At 41.0% G+C, this 21,890-nt stretch overlaps 1 protein-coding gene across 4 annotated transcripts; it reads right to left on the reverse strand.

Annotated features, from left to right (window-relative positions):
* Positions 1-7,546: 7,546 nt before the first annotated feature.
* Positions 7,547-20,585, reverse strand: INPP1 (inositol polyphosphate-1-phosphatase). 4 transcript variants are annotated; one of them, XM_087956304.1, is made up of 6 exons: positions 20,270-20,585; positions 16,988-17,194; positions 15,395-15,455; positions 13,688-13,888; positions 12,545-12,719; positions 7,547-8,381 (listed from the first exon to the last, which is right to left on the reverse strand). In XM_087956304.1, exons 2-6 carry the CDS (start codon positions 17,189-17,191, stop codon positions 7,886-7,888), a joined length of 1,137 nt encoding a protein of 378 aa, XP_087812430.1. In that variant the 5' UTR covers positions 17,192-17,194; positions 20,270-20,585; the 3' UTR covers positions 7,547-7,885. The 4 variants fall into 4 exon arrangements, with proteins under 4 accessions (XP_087812430.1, XP_087812431.1, XP_087812432.1 ...); XM_087956305.1 differs by lacking the exon at positions 20,270-20,585 and adding an exon at positions 20,068-20,190; XM_087956306.1 differs by lacking the exon at positions 20,270-20,585 and adding an exon at positions 20,019-20,039.
* Between the last annotated feature and the right edge of the window lie 1,305 nt (positions 20,586-21,890).

The raw sequence follows: 21,890 nt of genomic DNA on the forward strand, positions 1-21,890 counted from the left end.
TTCAAGGTTTTCCTAGTTCTAGAATTTCAAGTCTGGTGGCATAAGGTATTCTACAACGAGTAGAAGAGTGGAGAACTCTTCTTGTGAAATATTTCTGGACTTTCTCAATTGTGCTAATATCAGATACATAATGAGGGTTCCAGACTGATGAACTGTATTCGAGTATTGATCTAAATGTTTTGTATGCTCTGTTAGTAGTGTGATATTACCAGAGAAAAGCTACGTAGGATTAGGTTAACAACTCTTAATGCCTTTTTGGCTATGTAGTTGCAGTGAGCTCTAGCACTTAGATCATTAGAGGTGAGTATTCCAAGGTCCTTTACAGAGCTTGGGTCATCAACAAGATCTTGACTATTCAGCTTGTATTTTATTTTCTGATTTTTTTTGCCAATATGTAAGACAGAGCATTTATTTGTTGAGATTTGAAGTTGCCATTTGTTTGACCATTCAGATACATAGTCAAGATCTTTTTGTAGGGTAGCAGTATTGTCTGTGGTATTGAACAGCTTTACATCATCAGCAAAGAGAACGAATTGCTCTTAATATGATCACAGAGGTCGCTTTATGTAGAGTATGAAGAGAGTTGGTCCTAGAACACTGCCCTGGGGGACACCACTATTGACAGGTACTGGATTTGATAGGACACTCCCAATTTTGACCATTTGTTGTCTGTTTGACAGGAATGCTTCTATCCAGTTATTCAGTTGTCCAGAGATACCATAGGATTTTATTTTTAGGAGTAGTTTGTCGTGGTACCACTGAATCAAAGGCTTTACAGAAGTCTATGTAGATTGCGTCTATTGCTTTGCCCTGGTCGAGTTGTGTCGTCCATATGTTTTTGCAGTGTAAGAGTTGCAGATTACAGGATAGTTTTTTCTGAAACCAAATTGTTTATTGAGAGTAGGTTGTTTGTCTCTAAGTGGAGGATGATGGATTGGTTAATAATTGATTCCATGACTTTACAGGTGACGCAGCATAAGGAGATTGGCCTGTAATTTTCAACTAGGCTTGGGTCTCCCTTTTTGAAGATGGGGATGACTGTGGCTTGTGACCATAGGTTAGGCAAGGAGCTGGTCCTGAAAGATTTTTCAAAGATTATGCTTAGAGGTTTGGCTATGGCAGTGGATAGCTTTCTTAAGAAGTAGGCACATATTCCATCCGGTCCAATAGATAGAGATGGTTTTAGGTTGCGTAGTGCTTTTTCAACATTGTCTTCTGTGAAATCGATATGTATTAGATCATTGTTGTTATCTGTGGTACGGCTAGGAAATACTGGGCATGATCCATTGCTGTTTACAAATACTGAGCCGAAGAATGTGTTAAAGATGTTGGCTTTAATGGTGTCGCCGTTGCAGTCTTTACCATCAGATCCTATCATGGGAGGGATGGACCTTGAGTCTTTTAGTTTGTTGTTTACAAAATTGTAAAAAGCACGGGTGGAATTGGTGCTTAGAAGGTTTTCCTCTTGTTTAATGTGATAATTGGTGCATTCGGTCTTTATCTGTTGGCATAAATTTTTGTATCGGTTTTTGAAATTGGCAACGTGACCAGATTTGTTTTTCCGCCAGAGTGATCTCTTTTTGGATTGAAGTTTCCTTATTGATATGGGTAATCTGCTTTTTTGTTTTGTTTTGGGAGTTGTTGTTGGAACATATAGTTTGATGACTCTTTTGACTTCAAGTAAAAATATGTTGTAATGGTCTTCAACGGTATTGCATCCAGTGAATAGAGATTGCCAATCAAGGGATGAGAGATCGTTGTCTATAAGATCATAGTTGCCTTTTTGAAGTTACAATAGGGGATTACATCATTGTGGTGATTTTTGTGTGGACGTATGTTGAGACAAAAGTCAATCATATTGTGGTCACTACTGGAAAAGGGTTCTTTAGTTTGTATTCCGTAAATTAAATTCAAACTGTTGCAGAAGATGAGATCGAGGCAGTTGTTTAGTCTAGTGTTGTTGATTACTAGTTGTTCCAGTCCCAGATTTGTAATAGCATTGTAGAAGGTTGTGTGTATGATTTCAGTTGTACAATCATTTAGGGTCCAGTCAATATGAGGTAGATTGAAATCACCAAGAAGGATAAAAGGGTATGGGCAGGATGCAGCCCATGTTAGTAATGTATTTAGCTTGTTTACATGTTCGATGTCATAATCAGGTGCTCTGTAACATAGTAAGAATCGAATTGTGATATTTAAGGATAGTTCACAGATGATGGTTTCAGGAAGGGCAAGCTCCTGGGTAACTTGGATATTTTTAGATGTAAGGATTTTTTATAGAATATAGCAACACCACCTCCTCTACGATTTTCACGATCTGATCGGTAAACATGATAGTCTCTTACTGTGGTAATGGAGTCGGGGAGAGATGCATTGAGCCATGTTTCACAGACAAATATAATGTCGAAGTTAGCCATATTTAGGAGGAAGAGAAATTCAGGTATTTTATTCATGAGGCTTCTTGCATTGAGTAGTTTGCATTTAAGGCCGGCAGTAGTTGGAATTGAGGTAGTTGGGGGCGTGCGTGCCTAGTCTTGGGTGATGGTGGATGGGTTGAGGTAGGGTTGTGGTTGAGGGTAAAAGCTGAGTATTGGGTTGCGTGGCTTACTTTTGATACAGTCAGCATGGTAGTCAATGTACAGGTCCTTCTCTCCATTGTCTAGACGGTTTTTGAGTTCGATCACGAGTACACGGGAGCGGGCACGTTGCTGTATGGTTAGGTCAGGGCGGCAACGGAGGTTCTTATGGTTGGTGTTGGTTTTGGCGAGTGAGTTTATAGTATAAATGAATTTACGTTTGCTTGTTTCATTTTTGCAAATGACCCTGCACAAGCGTGGGGCCACAGAGCCGTCTCTATTTTTGAGCTCTCGGTCGATGCGGGAAATGTCAAGTATTTCATCAGCGGAGATGGTTGATGCTTGATAATCTCTGATGATGTTTCGGACAGTTGTGATGTCATCATTGACATTGATGTCTTCTAGACCAAATAAGATGGCGTTTGGACGTTTCCGTTCACGCTCAACGGCTTCTCTGATGAGGATTGGGATATCAATATTTGTCTGGGTTGTGTTTATTTGTGGATTGGGTTTTGGATTGGATTGTGGTTGTTTGGTAGAGATGTGGTTTGTAGCTATTGGATGTTCAGGTTTTTGTGTTGTGTCTTTTTTCAAGGTTGGATATTCTTTCTTTTACGGCGTCCAGGGATGCTACTATGGTGTTGAGGGATGTTTTAATGGTTTCGATGGTAGGGGATGTTTCAATGGTTTCGATGGTATCAACTCTTTCAGACAGATCCAGTTTGGGTCTGCATGATTTGCAGAAATATGGAAACTCATTGGATGATTTTAGGTATTGAATCATCTGCTCAGGTAATCCCAAGCAGTCATGATGAGTGTATTTTTTACACAGAAAAATTTTTGATTGTAAGCCACCCAGTCACGAATGTGTGATTAGTAGCCACATCAGTTGATTGATTGAATAAATAAATCCAGTTTAAACCAGCATTATTATTCTGTTGCATACCTTTAAATCCCTGCAAATTATTCTTGCTTCCATCCATCATGTTTCTTTCTGCTTTCTTTCTGTCTTTTTTCTCTTTAATTTTCACTGTTTTTCATAATCTCAGGGCTTTCATAAATCACAACAAACACAGTCTTCCCCTTCCTGATCTCTTTGCTTTTTTGTGTGATTTGAAACTACCCCCAATCTACTTCTTTTTTAGCCCTAATTTATTCATTCAGTCAGTCCCCATACACTCTGGACTTAATCTCTTCTTGTTTAACCACATGCCCTTCTTAAGTATCCCATTCCAGCTGCATTCAATTTGCAATTATATATTTGTTGGCAACCAGTTTGATGTTGGGGTTAATAAGTTCCCTTACACATGGAAAGCCTACTAGGTTACTTGGGCCAGTCACTCTCTCTCAGCCAATCCACCTCACAGGGTTGTTATTGTGGGGAAAATAGAAGGGGAGAAATTGTGTATTGTAAACCAAAGAAATCAATATTTAGCTGACATGTCCAACACTCACTGCATATAATAAAATGGGCAGAAACATGCTTTTATACAAGGCTATTTCTTTCAACAAATATTTTTTAAAGAGGCCATATTACCTGCTACTTTACCAGCAGAATGTCTTATGTTAAAACATTCTACCAACATAAGCACATTCCCAAGAAAAGGGAGAGGCTCTGCCATTTATTTATGACTTGGAATCATATTCTCCATTTTCCCTGTCAAACATAACTGCTTGGGAGTTTGATACAATAATTTTCAGATCTCTATCCCTTGTTGCATCATATAATCTACCTAACATTTGCTGCAAACCATTTGGGTTCTCTACATACAAAGTACACTTACCTTCACATTCACAACTAATATGCCTTTAACATAACCACAACAAGCATCCCTTATACCGTACATTGTCAGCCATTCAGCCATGTCTGACTCTATAGCTCAGCACTTTAAAAAAAACCAGAGGACATCGTACATCCCTTATCCTTATGTCTGCTTTATTTTGTATTTAGAAATCAACCTTCAACTCAGTTTCATCTGCAGGAAATAATTATGATGTGGTGATGCTTACAATTCTCTCATGATACCAAGAAGTTAAGTCTTGGTATTTGAGTAATGACATCCTTGTGCACATTCTGTCATTTGTCCTCTTTGTATCTGCCCATATTTAGCCTGTTGAAAAGCAAAACTTACATAGCATAAAGCCCCATTGCACTTTGTAAATTTTGCTCCTTGTGGCCTGTGCTACTCACTCCATTAGAATTCTGCCAAATGCCTTCCTAAGGCATTAGATTAGACAAACTAACCCATCTGTGGTTTTTACATTCCCTCACTTCATCTTGTCCTTTTTGGTGGAAAACAGTAACTGTATTCTTTTCCGGTCCTGAGGCATGGATGAAAGCTTTACACCCGATCATGCAGTCTTTCCACAAGTTTGTGGAAGTGTTACGTGAACGTTAACAAACTTTAACATTTCTTCAGTTATATGTTTTTTGCTTTTCTGTCAGACTTCACCTGATAGGCACTCAGGAATCAAATACATAAGGATACCAGGACTCATGAACTGCAGTTAAATTAGTTTATTGTACAAGAAACAGTAATGTAATTACAAAATAATTTTGGCAATTGCTGTTTTCCCCCCCCAAACCAGCCCCAATATTTAGGTACTCACTGATTTATCTTGATTGTCCTCCACTACCTTCAATCAACTGATGTACTGCGGCTCCTTTTTAGCAGGAGGCCCAGTTTCTATCTGTCGTTTAAATAATATAGAGTCGGGATGTGAGATTTCTCTTTCATTCTGTGAGAACTGCTTCTTACACCTGCAGCCTCACCAATATTCTGCACCAATTCTTTCTGGGACACAAACTGTTTTTGTATTATTTCAATTTCTTGGACAAACCATGTTTAAATCATGGCCAGTGTGATGTCATTCTTAAGTTGAGTCATAAAGGTGCATTGATGACGGCAGGCATAGCTGTGAGGATAACTAGACTATTTTTCCTTTGGTTATATACTGTTTATTAATTACTATTATTAAAAAAGCAGCTCAGCTAATGGAGTATTTTGCCAATGCCTATATAATAATGGCTATCCTAAAATAACCAATTTTAAATTAATCACCATAGTAGAATAATAGCAACTAAGCTAATACTTAATATTTTCAAAAATTGTTTACTATAATATTATGCTACCTAATATACCAGATAAAATGTCTGGAAAAAATATACCAGATAAAAATCTGGAAAAAAGTTCTGAGAATGGTCTGTACAATTTCGATCTTAGATACAATTACTATTTTAAAAAAAATCACAAGTTCTTTATAAAAAATGAAAATATACTTTACAAAATCAATACATTGTAATGATGATTCATAGTCCATTTCTATCTTTAAATAATTATCTACATTAAATCTATAATTTGATTTAACTTTCATTTAATGAATATAATCCCAATACCTGAATTTAACAGTTTATGGTTTTTCTTTATAAGAGTGAGTTAGATGCCAAGGAAGTATGGATGGCAAAACTGAACACTGTCCTGCCTCCTTCCCTTCTTCTCTGAAGGAATACTTAATATATATTTTATTTTTAAAGCATGTTTGTTAAAAAATATATTTAACAAATATATATAGTATAAGACCCTCAGGTAACTGCTTTGATTAGTGTGAAAGAATTTCCATCACACCTGATTGCAAAAGGTAGATTATAAATTCATAGTATAGTGGCCTGGGAGTAAATTTCCCAAACTGTAGTATACGTTCACTGCTATTTATTTATATTCATATTAAGAGATCCCATCCCAGGTCCCCTTCCAGAGAACTAAAATACTCAGAGTTTCCTCTAAGGGAAAATGCCTTTAGGTTAAATAAAGTTAACTGTAGCGACTCCTCACAGTGTTAAAAGCGATCCAATAAACTCTGCTTCTTAACACGAAGCAGGATCATAAATCCCAGAGTCCTTACAGCTCAAGCTATGTTTGCTTAGCTGCTATTTAATAACAACAGCATTTAGGCTTACATACTTTACATGCTTTACAGCAGGGGTCCCCAACCACCGGGCCCCGGACCGGTACCGGTCCGTAGATCATTTTCTACCGGGCCGCCGGTTTGCTGGGTGCCGCCATCTTGTTTCGACAGAAAGTGCTTCCGGGTGAGCTTTTCTGGTTGGAAAGCGGCGTTTGGGTCTTGAAGGAATCCTCACGCCTTAGTTTCATTGAAGTGGGGGGGGGGCGGCTTCGAACGAAGAGCCGTCCCGATGGCGGAGGAGATCAAAAAGCACAAAAAGGTACAAAGGAGGAGTTGAAGGTGGCGGGAGAAGCGGGGAACGGCTGGCTGGCGGTCGCTCGGCTCGCCTTGCCTTGTCATGCGTGCTGATGCCGGTACAGGGCCGCGGATCATTTTGTGATGCCGGTACCGGGCCGTGGCACAAAAAAGGTTGGGGGCCACTGTTTTATTTGCATATTGACCCCAACAATCTGGAAGGATGGAAGGCTGAGTCAACCTTGAGCCCCGTCAGGATTGAACTCCAAGCTATGGGCAGAGTTTGCCTGCAATACTGCACTTTAACCACTGCACCATCAAGGCTTCTGGTCTGTGCCTTGCAAAAATTGTGCTTATCCAGAAAACAGCAGCAAGAAATCTTGAGCTGTACCCCATACTAAACACAAAGGGTACTTAAACAGGGATTATTCAATGGTCCCGATACGTATTGATGATACACATTACCCACAGAAGAAAAATGATACACCAGGAACAATTAAAGAAATCCTTTCCCTACTGCGCACCCAGCATGAGAAGTGAAAATTTTATAGATGCATCCGGCATGGAAAAGCAGGAGGTCAAAAAGCATGACATTTCTAGCATTCTTATCCTAGGCTGTCATACTGCCGCCCTAAACATTTGATTGGCCCATTTTAAAAGATTAAGAACCTTATCTTTCCTCAGTTAGAGACTGCCTTCTTCTTCCCCTCATACACAGGCAAATGCTCCCCACTCAGGGGTGGGATCCGACAGGGTTAACTACCAGTTCGGTCATTTACGAGGTTCGGTGATTTACGATGTGCTTCCCTGCAGCTGCCCCGGCACTTGCCTGTAAATCGTCATCAGCATGCTGTGTGCAGAGAAGCAGCCTTTCAAAAAGCCCTTTTTTTCCTGCTTTTTTTAACTGCAGCTGTGTCTCGCATGGCAGCTGAAGTTGAAAAATCAGGAAATAAAGGTCAGGTAAGAGCCTGGGTGGGCGGATGGGCAAAAACCTCAGCAGACATAGAACTGGTTCTATGTCTGCTGCTCTTCAGAGCTACCGGTTCTACAGAGGTGGACAGAACCAGTAGAAACCCACCCCTGCTCCCACTAATTTGTACTGATGTGTTTTAGAAAGTATATGTCGCATTTGCTAGTGTGACCATCACAGCCTCGAGATGCTTGTGGCAGACGTAGGCTATAAGCCCTCCTTGATTTGCCCAGCGCTCAGCACCCACAGCGCCCTCTATGGGCTTGTTATAGGTCAGTTCGGGCAAATTCTTGTGTTGCCCAGCACGCCAAACCTTCAGGGCTGCTGAAAGATCGATGATGCCTCCCCCGAGGGCTCGCAGAATGGCGTGGGGCCCACACGAGTCCCACTTGAAGGTGCTGCCTTCGGAAAGCACGTAAGCATCGGCAAGGCCCAGGGCGACACAGAGCATCTTGTAGCCAGCACCCGAAGCAAAGCAGAGCCTTTCACCGTATAGAGGGGCCAGCGCTTTCTGCAACACAGTGGTCTCATTGCTGCTCAGCACCACGCAGGAGGAAGGCTGGTGCCGGGGTTGGCTCAGCGAGCTTAGCTTGGTGCTTCCATAGGAAATGCCCCAGTGGTATTTGCTCTGCCACCTGCCAAAGAGAGAAGGTCAGGGTAGCTTTGCTAAGAAAAGAGCCCACCATTATACAACACTAAGAAGACAGAGGTGAATCTACCTCACAGGATTCCTACTGTGGGGAAAGTAGGAGGCAGGAGTATTATAAAGAAAGCAAAGGTAGGTATCAACAATAATAAGCTTTTGGGGTGTAACCACAAAACAAATGGAGCACCATTGGAAGACTATCAGCGCTGACAAAAATCACCATTGGTCAATTGCAAAAGGCAGCTTTGCTTGGAACAGCTTACATCCTGTGACAATATTTTTAACACCATCAAATAACATCTCCCTATGCCAGGTCCGTGGGAAGGCCTTGATAGGTGGATAAAAATGTCAAATCCAGTCTTAACATCTGGCTGGCTGTGCGACCAGCCATAATGATTTTACTGTTTTGAGAAAAAGCCATGAGGGAGTTGAAGAAGGTGACCAAGGTGGCAGTCAATATTGCACAAGGATAGGAAGAAGCATGGAAGGAACAATGCTGCTGTTTAGTTTTGAAAAGGGAAGCTGGGACAGAAAGGCAAAGAAAAGGGAACATTACAGGAACCACTCAGTAAACTATTTTCATACCGTCACTGATTTTGTGGCAGAAGCATTGCTTCTTCCAATCACTGCATTATCCTTGTGCAATACAGTATTGACTTCAGTCATTTTCTTCAATTCCCTCAAGGCTTTTTCTCAAAACAGTAAAATTATTATGGTTGGTTGCACGGTCAGCCAGATGTTAAGATTAGATTTAGAATTTTTAATATGCTATACCTGTGACAAAGTCTGGGCTGCTCCTTAGGTATAACAAAATGCAGATTTTTTTAAAAGCTCAGAGAAGCCCAAAGAAGAATGTTCATTTGAGCTCTTCTTTCTTTCTTTCTTTCCCATCTTTCTTTCCTTCTTTTCTTTCTTTCTTTCTTCACTGCATCTTACACCAATATAACTTTTGTATCCATTGTTTTATGCTCACTGAAGTCAGTGGCCCAAGAGTATATATTGTAAGCAATATGAAATACTGTTATACTTCCTGGGATTACATTTTGATTCGACTCCCTTAAATAAAAAATATTGATTCATCTGATCATTTCAAACAGGGGCTCGTTCTCTGGATAAGTCCATCTTATAGAAATAAGTCCATTGCCCCTCTAAAGTCTGTGATTGGAGGTCCTCCCTTGGCAGGCAGGTGCTAGATCAGCAGGCAACTCAAGGGCAATATGAGTGAAAAGAAACAGCTCCAGAACAACCATGTAAATTTGTACCAAGCCTGTGTCAGCCATATAAGGTAGATCAGACTAAGGAACCAATGCCACATAGGACTACTTTTATTGTCACAGCTATAGCAAGAACATTTCAATATGCCCCCCCCCACCTTTTATCTTTGTATGAAATATGGAGGGACATGTGTGAAGCATTTTCTCAACTTAGTTTCTCAAAATAGGCTCAAGCTGCACTTGTCTGATTGTTGTCTTGGTAGCAGTTCTTCCTCTATCCTTCAAGTCATTCCTGAGGCCAGAGGTGGGCAACTATGGCCCTTTATGAACAATGGACTTCAACTCCCAGAATTCCTGGACTTCTTCAGGAATTCTGGGTGTTGAAGTCCACAATTTGTAAAGAGCCCACAGTTGCCCATCTGTGCCCTAGGCCCTCTTCAGCCTGCTTCACCTTTCATCTCCATTCATGTTGATGTACCATAAAAAGAAGGGGAGAAATCGACTTCGGGTTTGGGCTTCTTTGGTGACGGACCGAAATCGCAATTGTCCGCGGTTTTGATCCATGCTCGCCGCTGGAGTGCCCCGAGTCGCCCGGATTCGGGGCTGAAGCCACCCGTAGAGGTGGTGAAGAAGGGGGAGCTGTCAGTGGGGTTGAGGAGAGCCGTATCTCTCCTCCTCGGCTGGCCATTACTCCCTTTCCCAAAGGCGGTTGCAGCGGTGGTCAGAAATGGCCACCTCAAAGAAGAACCCGACCGGACAAGATTGTGCAGGAGGAAGTTTAAAGGAGAAAGTTTGACTGACCGGGTTGAATGGAGAACATCTATTTAAGGTACCTGGAACTTGAATTTTAAAGACTAATACTATTCCTAAAAAAGATCTTAAGCTGCGAAAGAGAAAGGGAAAGGAAACGGAATTGGCTTTTTTTCCTCTAACATCGACAGTTTTCACTGACTTGGAACATTAAGAAGAAGAGATTCCAATAAGAAATTGATACTAATCCATTTTGACCTTAATAGGCTATTTCTAGCTGAAAATAAAGTGTCAAAGGGATAAAGATTCTTGGATAATTTAAAAACTTTCTTTAAAAAAAAAGAAAGAAAGCAGCGAAGAGAAAAATGAAAAAAGAGGGTGGAATCTGGAAAATGGAGGAGACTACCTGGAACTTAAAAAAAATTGATCATGGAATTTTAACAAGGCTTGCAAAAGATACATTGTACCTGAAACTTTGTTACAAGAGAACAAAGCCCCTGGAAAGAGAAAGTGAGAAAAGAAGCAAGAAACAGTTTTGGATTATTGGATGATTCCTGGAACTTTGGATGGAGGATCCTAATGAAATGAAATAAAATCAACTGGGGGTTGTTTAAAAATCTTTAAAATGGCATCACTCCTTGAAGAGTTAAAAATGAGACTTAAAGAACAAAAAGAAGCACAAGATGGAAGAGGTTCTTTTGGCTTCGTATTTCAATTTTTAGAAATGGAAATCTGGAACTATGAAAAACAACAAGAAACGCTGGCAGAACAAGAAGGGTGGGACAACGAAGAAGCCATCATCAATGACCAAGCAATTTTAAGAGGGGTAAAAAAGGGAAAGGGGGGAAAGGGAGTTAAAAACTCCCCAAAAAAGCAACAACCAAAAAAAAAGTAATTTGAAAAGTAATCATAATATCAGGAAGAAGCAGAAGGGAGGATTGCAGAAGGGAGAATCAGATAGAAAAGGGAATAAAAAGGGGAGGGAGAAGAAGAGAGGGAAGAGGGAAAGGAAAAGAAGCTACAAAAGACAGAAACAGGATATAGAGGTACAGGAAAAACGTACAAGAATTAAAGGTATAAGCCTATTTAAAAGACACAGAGACAATGGTTAAAATTTAACTTAAGGAGAGGATTCTGTAAAGGTGCATGGGATAGCATTGTTATATAATATGTTAGATGATTAAAGTGATAGAAAAAATTTATATTGATGTGTAGTGGAATATTTGTTTGTAAAGAGAATATATTGGCTCTCAATGATTTAAAAAGAACGTTTAAAAAAACTGAAAAGAAACATGGAAGATTTTTATCAGTTGATAAGGTGAACTTGAATAATAATAATAACTTTATTGACTACTGTTAATAACTATTGTTTGGTTTTTTATTTAAAGACAGTAATAAATAAAATATGAAATATAGATGATTAAAGTGAAAGACAACTGATATTACTAGATAATGTTTGTTAAAAGAAATAGAAATGTAAAAGATTGTTATTAATATTAATGGCAGAGCTGTACTTGAATAGAATAATTATTCCATTTACTATTGTTATACATATATACACAGATATATATATACATATATACTTTTTTCTTTTAAGAATTTAGTGTTTATTTTAAGGGAATGTACCAAGCAGAATTCGATTGAAAATAGGTATGTGTTATAAAATAGAGGTTAGAAAATGAATGTTTTAACTGTAAATATGTAACTTAAATTTTTAAATAAGATTTGAAAAAAGATACAAAGGTGTTACACTCCAGTCAAGTAATTACAGGAGAAAATTTGTTTTATGAGAAAAGATAATATGAAATTGTAAACAGGACAGACGAAAGTATAAAAACATTGATTAGAAAGATTTTAAAAATTAGAAAAAGATATGTAATTGAATTAAGAAAGGAATGAGATAATTTAAAATAAGGCTATAGGAAGTAAAGAAAGGGAAAAGCTATTGAAAAAATTGTGAAAATAGTTATAAGATATGGATTAGAATGTATAAGATAAATATGTATTGAGTTTATGTCTGTATGGAGAAGTGATAACCCGGGGCCACGCTGTTCTCAAAAAAAGATATTTTATTTGTATTTGCATGTTTTCATAATTCATAATTGGTGGGAGAACCAACCTGTAGGGAAGATTTCCCACAATGCTATTGTTCCATGTAGGAAAGATTGACCCACGGTGTCACTGTTACCTGTGTGTTGCCACCTCCTCCTGAAAGAAAGGCTCATTGATGATGCCAAGGACAGGCTCTCCCGAATGACGATTGTATACTCCTATCAGCACAAGCGCTGAGTGAAGTCCAGATGGATAGATGCCATTCACAGGCATCACACTGCCACACCCACGAATGTACTGATTAGTGGAATCTGAAAAGACAAAAGTAAGAAAGGGAGAATTCCTTCATTCCTTCAGCAAGACTCAGCATCGGAACAATAGATGTCAGAGTGCTCCCCACTAGAACAGACTTTAAAAATATTATCAACTCTATTACTCATCAATGTACTGTATACGGGATACAGGCTAGGAAAAAACTCCCAGAAAGACAGGGGAATATCACTATTGGAAAGGAACATGACTGGATGTGATAGTGCTCAACTCTCTTTTATATAATCCAGTCCATACCACATACAGACAGTCCTCAACTTACAACAAGTTCATTTAGTGACCCTTCAAAATTATAAAGGCACTGAAAAAGTGACTGTTTTTCATGCTTATGACGGTTGCAGCATCCCCACTGTCAAATGATCAAAATTCGGAGGCTTGGCAATCGACTCATATTTATGATAGTGTCCTGGGGTCATGTGATCACATTTTGCGACATTCTGACAAGCAAAATCAAAGGGGAAGCTAGATCCACTTAACAACCAGGTTACTAACTTAACAACTGCAGTGATTCAGTTAACAATTGTGGCAAGAAAGATTCTAAAACAGGGCAAAATTAACTTAACAACAGCATCGCCTAGCAATAGAAATGCTGGGCTCGATTGTCATGTCATGTGGCCGGCATGACTAAATGCCGAAGGTGCATGGAATGCTGTTACCTTCCCACCAAGGTGGTCCCTATTTTTCTACTTACATTTTTATATGCTTTAGAACTGCTAGGTTGGCAGAAGCTGGGACAAGTAATGGGAGCTCACTCCGTTACGCGGTGCTAGGGATTCGAACCGCCCAACTGCTGACTTTTCTGGTCGACAAGCTCAGCGTCTTACTCACTGAGCCACCGCGTCCCTTGTGGTTGTAAGTAGACAACTACTTGTAGACAAAACTCAGCACTAGAGAAAGACTGTATGTAAATGGCTTCCGGTGCCCAACTTTCATCCGCCATTCTATTTACCTATGGGGTCAATCCATACAGCCAAGCTCTCTGTGGAGATGGTCACATCCACATTGTCCAGTGCTGGGTCTGAAAGCACTATTTCCTGATGAACAGCGGATGCCAACAATTCAGCTGCCATCTGTTTCCGATCCAGGACTTTCTGCAGCAGGGCAGCAGTTTCCTGTTGGGTGGGGCAAACCCGCACCACTACAATCTCACCTGCAAAGGCAAATAAAGTTCAGAGACTGTTCAAGAGGGCCCCTCTACTGATCGAGAGACCTTTCACATTTATTCCTAGAATCTTATATATTAGTCAAGCAATCAGAATTATTTTAATGCCCGCACTTCTTAAGACCATTCTGGGAAGAACCCTTAAGTTTCATTAGAAGCTTATCAGAGGCTCTCTAAGAAGTCCCATAATGATGGAGAAGTTTCCTTGAGATACAGCTTGTCCTTTTCCACCACAGTCTGTGCTACGACAGCCCATACTGTAGTAAGTGTGCGAAAAGATAGAAGATGGGATGAGATGTAGGATAAATGTTTTAGCCAGTCAATTTCAAGTTACAACTGAATTAAACAGTAATGCAGCCCAACGTAGGAGAAGGACAGCCAGAGCCTGGGGTGGAGTTGAGAGGAATCAACTTGGAGTAGTTAAATTTCCCCAAGCAGTCTAAGTCCTCTTGAATTCTTATCTAGCACCAATTTAGTGCTGATGGTTAGTTGACTAGATTCTTGTGTATAAGCAAGAGCAATAAATCAGCTGAACTGGAATTTAATGTGTGGTCCTGATTCTTCGCACCTGACACCCAGGATGGTTTATATCAATAATATTTATCTTTAGGTTGTTGTTTTTTGAGATGTGACTTAAAAAAAGAACAAGAAATGGGATACTCAGATGTAACAGCATGTAGAATTTCTGCTCTTCTGACAAACGCTTAAAAGAAGGGAGGTGCAGTATTTCTTGGCAGTAAAAAAGACTAATCTGTTGATAATTTCCTCTGCTGCAGAGCAATGTTAAAACCTACAGAAGCCTTGTCCTTTTTTGCCCTTATAGGGCAAAATTTGCAGCTTGGCACACTCTAAAATATTACCTTACCCCTAACAATTGCTCCACCCAATACAGACATTAGGCATATTCTCTGTGAGTAAACAATGGACGTTGTAGCAGTTTAATTCATGTGAACATCCTTAACATGAAGAAAACTGTCTTAGAAAGGAAAATAAGGAAATGGCCATGATTTAGAAGGAAAAAAAAATCCTGGCACCAGGCATTTGATTGTATATTTATATGACAGTGAGAATTTTGGGACATGTTCCCCCTTCATATGAAGCTCCAATAAGTCTAGTCAGTGCTCTTCCTGAAATGGGAAGTCTCTCTGCCATTTTCTGGGATTCTTATAAAGAGCAAGAGATCTTTGCAGGGACAAAGCTTGCAAAAGGCCATCAGAGTAAACCTAGGACAGGTGACGGAAATATTTCTCTGAAGAAAATGGAGCTGAGAGAAAGAGAATGACTTGATTACTCAAAAAGAGGACCAAGCATGTCAGAAGGGCAACCTGGCTCTATCTAGCTTCCAAGAGAGGTAATGGGGCAAGGACACACAAAATTCTTAGCCAATGTTCCAGGAGGAAATTTTAATCCCACCCATTTGGAAGGAGTCCATTTGGGGGAAGTTTATTTTAGAGAATATGTTGGCATTTCCTCCTCCCTGTGCTGATTACTCACCAAGGCCATTTTCAAATTTGTTGGACTCCTCGCCACGAATGTGATCTTGTAGTTCTGGAAACTGTGAACAACAGTGAGAAAGGGTAAGGAAAGAAAAGTGGAACTGAAGGGAGGAAGACGAAAGTACACTTTAACCTAGCTGACAAGCCTGATCCAAGTTACAGCTATTCTGGGTTCAATGATTCTGCTGTGTCCCGTTTCAGGTTGATCCTCTGGATGAGAAGGAGACAGCTGCCTGTCACCTCAGTCCCAGGCAGTTTGGAGTACCATTCCTGGCATCTTACTTCAGAGTGAGCGAGGACTGAAGAATTAACAATCTTGGCTATAGCCATTTGTGTTCAACCACGAATTTAATATTCTCCTAAGCAAATCAGCATCTCTAAGTCTTTCCTGCCTCCACCGTGCTGTAAGAATAATAATGCAGGCCAACTTTATGTGGCTTTCTGAGGAGTGAGAAATGATGTGTGAAGAGTTTGGGATACATGAGAACAGCTATTGCACTCAACCACAAACAACTGAATATACAGTATTATTCAAATGGGTGATAGATCAAGGTCCGTTCTCAGTTCCTATCTGCTCCTACTTTTGCAAATGCAATAGGTTTAGCCATTGCTTTTGGTTGCTATTTGTCTTTAGAATATAACACGTTAGAATATGAGAGTTTAGAGCAAGGGTCTTCAAACTTGGCAAGTTTTAAGACTTGTGGACTTCAACTCCCAGAATTCCTGAGCTAACATGACTGGAGGAGGAATTCTGGGAGTTGAAGTCCACAGGTCTTAAACTTGCCAAGTTTGAAGACCCCTGGTTTAGAGAAAGTAGAAAAGCCCCTTTGATTGACACTGGAGAAGGAAAGTGCTTAAATCCTCTAGGATAGGAGTCGCCAACCTTTTGGACCTCAGGGACCACCAAACTCATAATTTTAGATCCCAGGGACCACTAACCGGTTCTGTGGGCGTGGCCTAATTTGTGGGTGTGGCTTGGTGGTCATGTGACTGGCTGGGAAAGGCTTGTATGTAAATATTATAAATATTTATATAAATATTGAATTTTTTATAAAAAAGAGCAACTTTTACCCAAAATCAGGCAAAGCAGGCAGATTGAGTTGCTCACAGAATCATTCAGTGATCTATCTATCTACCATCGGCTACCCGAATCTGTCACATAAAATTTGCTTGCTGTGAGTCTGCAGTGAGTAATAGAACCTTCAGTCCTAAAGTCTAGCTAGAAAGCAAGAAATCCAACCATTTCCTGATTCCTAGCTAATCTAAATCTTCCGGCACAGCAGAACAGATGATGGTGGGAAAAAGGAAAAATAGCAATTTAGCAGGCAAGTTTACCGGGTAAGGAGTGAGTGGGCAGGGAGGGTTTCCGCGGGCCATGTGGGCGGAGCAGCCTTGTGTTTCTGTGTAGCCTGGATTAATTGCTTTGTGGGGGTGCTCTGGGGGTGAGATTTCTCTGCGGCCCACCAAAATTTTCTCATGGCCCACCAGTGGGCCGCAGCCCACAGGTTGGCGACCGCTGCTCTAGGATACAGCCCAGTCTTCATCTTATTTTGTTTCTCACTACATAGAGAACTCTTCTCCAAGCAGTTACCTCTTTTCCCACATCATGTTTGATGACTTCTTGGATTAGCACGTCTGCCAATGTCTTAAAGTCCTGCAAGAACTTCTTATTCTTGTCTGCACCTCTCTTCTCCTCGATGAGCAGGCTGAAGAGTGTCTCCTCTTGGCGACATAGCTGGGCAATGCAGGCAGCTTTCTCTGAGGCAGCCAGCAGGCTCCTCAGAAGAGCTGTCATGCTCTAAAAAGAAAGGGAAAAAGTTCAGAGGGAAAATGCACAAAAAATGTTCACAGACAAAACCCTACATTAACTGAGGAACACTATGGGGGAGGCGGCAATGATTCTAAGAGCTTGTGTGCTGTAATGCTGGCATTACAATGGGAAATTGCATATCAAGTATCAGGCATTTCTTGTCACTATGTTAAAATTAATAAAAGAACAAATTATGTTAAGCTCCCCAGAGTCACCTGTGGTAAGATGGGTGGTCAATAAATTTTACAAACAAACAAAATATTTTAACTAGAATGAAGGGATCTAAAAGGTAGCAGCATCCAGCCCTTTTTGGCTGATCTTTTCCCCTGACCCCTAAAACCTGAAAAGGGTCAAACCTGCTTGGATTGAAAATTACCAGAAGATATTGGGGAAACTGGACAAGCATCCAGAAAAAAAAGTAGCGGTAGATCAATTTTGTACTGCTTCCAAGAACATAAATGTTATCACTATCACCATCAGGGTGTGGGAGTTTTTATTAATTAAACAGAAAAATCTTTGAAGTGAAATGTTGACAATTTCGTTTGTTGTTGGGGATAGTTGAGGTAATACATTTATTATTGATTTTGCCTTTATTTAGTGAATGCAAAATAAGAAAAAAATACAAAACAATTTTAGGAAAAAAGTTCCAAATGAAAATAAAGGAACAATAATAGATTCATATTGAAGAGCTCAGCTTCCCAGTTTGATGGGGAAGGAAGTAAGATTTACTGAGTATAGTAAAGTGATTTAGTTTTTGGTTACTGCATTTTTTTTCTAGGTTTGTAAATATATTATAGCAAAAAGAATCTACCTATTACAAAGAAGGGGACAGAAGAAATCTATTGTTAATCTCTGGATGATTTGCCTTCAGCTGGTAAGATTTTCTAAGCTCTGTTTAATAACTGCAGTTATATTGTCCTGTTTTTATCTTACAATATACAGCTGAAATGAAGAAAGATTGGAATAAATGCGAACTGATTTTTGCTGAGATTCAATTTTTTTTCCTGCTACTCAGGGTTCAAAATTCCTTAATTCAAAACTCATGGTTTTTCTACCTGACTCGATTGATGGGTTCCAAAAGTCTACATCTCAAATAAAAAGAAAAGAAGAAAGAAATGTCCTTCCACATTGCTTTTCCTGGCTATTGTACCCTGGATCATTCATTTCAGATTGCACAGACTTTTGTAGCTGCTAGTGTACTCAAGATAGGGTTATAGCCCATCCTTTAATACTGCTGGCTGGAGATTATAGCCCTTGAAGCCCGGGGGGCAAATTTAGGAAGCTGGTATTATGGCTTAACTCTGCATCCTCAGTTTTGACATTTATATTTATCTCCCCGTCCTTTTCTCCCTAAGCAGCCCAAGGCTGTCATTGCCCTCAGTAACCATGTAAAGAAGGAAAGGCTATGGACAGTAACTAGCTGAAGGCCACCCACTTAGCTTCATGGCTGAGAATGAAAATCTGAATACTCTCTTTATTTCTACCTTGGTCTCTAGCCAGTACACAGCTACCACAAATTCCCGTAGGTCAATTTTTTAAAACTTGGTGTGGACAAACTACATGTTCATTAACCTCCTGTTGGAAGAAAAATCCAGGTCCACTTCCAAGCTGGGAATAAAATGGAGGCTAATTGGAAAGATTATATTTATTAGTGAACAGAACCAACACACACACACACAGAGTGTGCAGTTCTGGGTCAGCTAACAAAATGGAGTTGAGAGTGGGTTGGTTTTAGAATAGAATAGAATAGAATAGAATAGAATAGAATAGAATAGAATAGAATAGTTTATTGGCCAAGTGTGATTGAACACACAAGGAATTTGTCTTGGTGTAAATACTCTCAGTATACATAAAGAAAAGATACATTCATTAAGAATCATAACGTACAACACTTAATAATAGTCATAGGGTACAACCAAATTTTATACCTTCTTTGGGTTTTGTATTTAAGATTCCTATTCCTGGGCAACAACATGTCCTTTAATATTCTGTTGTCAGATTCCTTTAGGGTGATGGCTGGCTCTATAGGCAAAGGGGGAAATGCAATTCCTAGGTGTTTGCTAAATCTCCTCAACCTAACTGCTTATCTGGAGTTTCTGTCTGGACCAGTCTTTCTGAATGGATTACCAAATCTGCATTTGTAAATGCAGTTTCTGCTTGGGGCTGGTAGACTGCTGCTGGTTCCTGCCTCCCTTAAGATTCCCCCCTCCCATTTCTCCTTTAGGGGAAATATTCTACCAGGCCTTTTTAATATTCCCCAAAAGATTTCATTCTCTAGGAGGGTGGGCGGGCACTGACTTTCTATGCCCTCCCTCCCCAACTAAAACTACAATCTGGGGGGGGGGGGCACAACATTTTGGCACCAGAGGAAAGGACTGCATATACATCCCCCTCCCCTCCCTTAGGCCAAAGCTGACAGGGATCTTAGTTGTGGATGGTGCAAGCAAAGAAAGGCCCACACAGTAATGGTCCTCCACCGCAGGAGACAAATAAGCAGCAGGGAAAAGGAGATTAGCGTCTGAAGGGCAACACGGCCTCCTAAAGCATCTTTGAGCAATCCTGCCTGGCCTTTTCGCGTGGATTTAGGCGAGCCAGCAAGCAGGAAACTACTTGAGAAGCCCGGCTCCCGGGATGCCAGAAAGGCGCGGAAGAGACTCCTTTTCCACGCGTTACCTTCTCTGCCGGAATCCTCCCGTCCCCGCCCCAGCGCAGCGCCCCGCCACCTCTGCGTCTGGAGCAGAGAACACGCGCAACCCAGCAGACCCCACTCCCCGCATTCGGGGGGATTAAGAGCGCCTTCCCTCCCCGGTACCGGAGACGGTAAATCAGTCAGCCCACGGGCCAGGCCACAATAACGCCACCTCTGCCAGCGCAGAAATTTACGAGCGCGTTGTTTTGCCCCGCTTGGCCGTCTCCGAGCCGGGTGGTGAAACGATCTGCCACTCAATGGGCGCCGACCCCAGTCCTTGACTCAGGCGTACGGTCAGCCGGGGATCGATCCTATAAAGCTCCGATCAGCCGGGGATCGATCCGAGGGTTGGGGGGGGGGACCAAACAACACACCTTTTCCTCTGCTTCCTCGCCGGACCGTCTTCTGGCTTGGGCTAGAGCTCGACGTAGTTTTAGTCACGTTCGTTCCGGAGCAAAAAGAGACTGAATGGTACAGCAAACTCAACCGGTCCGATTTGATGTCATTCTTTGTGCTCGTGGGCGTAGAAACTGGTGGCGGCGCAAAGCTCAGATTCACTCCTTTTTTTGCGTTTGTATTTCCTGATTCAATTCTATTTGCGACTCAAATCTTCACCGAAATACCTCAAGACGGAACCATCTCCCCTCCGCCGAAATGAAAGAGGCATTCAGTACGCCGATCTGTTGCATCGTGGATCAATCCACTACTGCTCTCATCCTGTAACACAGCCAAGCGCTTCCTCCTCTCACCCCAACGTAACTAGGCTAAAGACATAGGCTTTCATGCACTGCAGCTCATTTCATCAGATCCGAACGATGATCTACATCCATATAACAACATCTGATGAATTAAGATGCAGATCCGGAAAAAAAGTGATGTAATCCGATTTGTTAGTGCGCTATCAGTCTGTTTCAGGTCTGTTTAGCTACCATATACTACAAGGCTCACTATCTAGGCTGATAAGTAAGGAATTATCTAAAAAAGCAACCAGAGCCAGGCCTTCTGTTGGCCAAGACTCTTAAGTTAATTCTTTAATCCAGGGATCCCCAACCTTTTCGACGCCGCGGCCCGGTTCCGACATCAGCTGGGCGCCGCGGCCCGGTACCGGCGTCACTGGGCGCCGCCATCTTTTTATGACGAAAAGGCGCTTCCGGTGACGTCACCGGAAGCGCTGTTTCGTCATAAAAGATGGCGGCGCCAGTGCTTCTGGTGAGCTTTTCGGGCAGAAATGGCTTTCTACCCGGAAAAGCTCACCGAAGGCTGGCGCCGCCATCTTTTATGACGAAACAGCGCTTCCGGTGAACTTTCTACCCGGAAGCGCTTTTTACCAAAAAAAGATGGCGGCGCCCAGCAACCAGCGGCCCGGTAAGGGTTGTTCCGCGGACCGGTACCGGTCCGCGGACCGGCGGTTGGGGACCCCTGCTTTAATCTATTTCTCTGTCACGATATGGTGCACTGTTTGCAAAGTAGGTAACCTGCATATTTATTTTGGAGAAAGCTATCCTACCTGTATCGACATAGAAATCATTGCTCTTGTAAAAAGCTTCACTTGGATCTCTATTTTCACAGGAATTTAATGGGGTAAGCAGTGAGAAAGGAAGTGTCAGCAAAGATAGTTATTGTCAATCTAAATTTATGTGCAAATAGAAAAAGAATCAAAACATTGCTGGCAGCTATTTTTGGATGACAGCTACAGTATTGTTTCTCTTATTCTTCTTTTATTTTTCTTATATGTACCCATTTCATGTATTCACAACTATGTATACACTTATTATCTTGTAAGCAATTGGCAAATCAAATAAATAAATAAAATAAATATTATCTGACCTATCTAGATCAGAGATATCCAAACTTGGCAACTTTAAGACTTGTGGATTTCAACTCCCAGAATTCCTCAGCCAGCTATGCTGGGAGTTGAAATCCACAAGTCTTAAAAGTTGCTAAGCTTGGGGACCCCTGATCTAGATGAGGGCTAGAGCTAAACATGCAGGGGAC

This window comes from Notechis scutatus, chromosome 2 (assembly GCF_049901735.1).
Source record: "Notechis scutatus isolate UNSWTSFEM ecotype Mainland chromosome 2, rNotScu1.2, whole genome shotgun sequence".
Lineage (NCBI taxonomy): Eukaryota > Metazoa > Chordata > Lepidosauria > Squamata > Elapidae > Notechis > Notechis scutatus.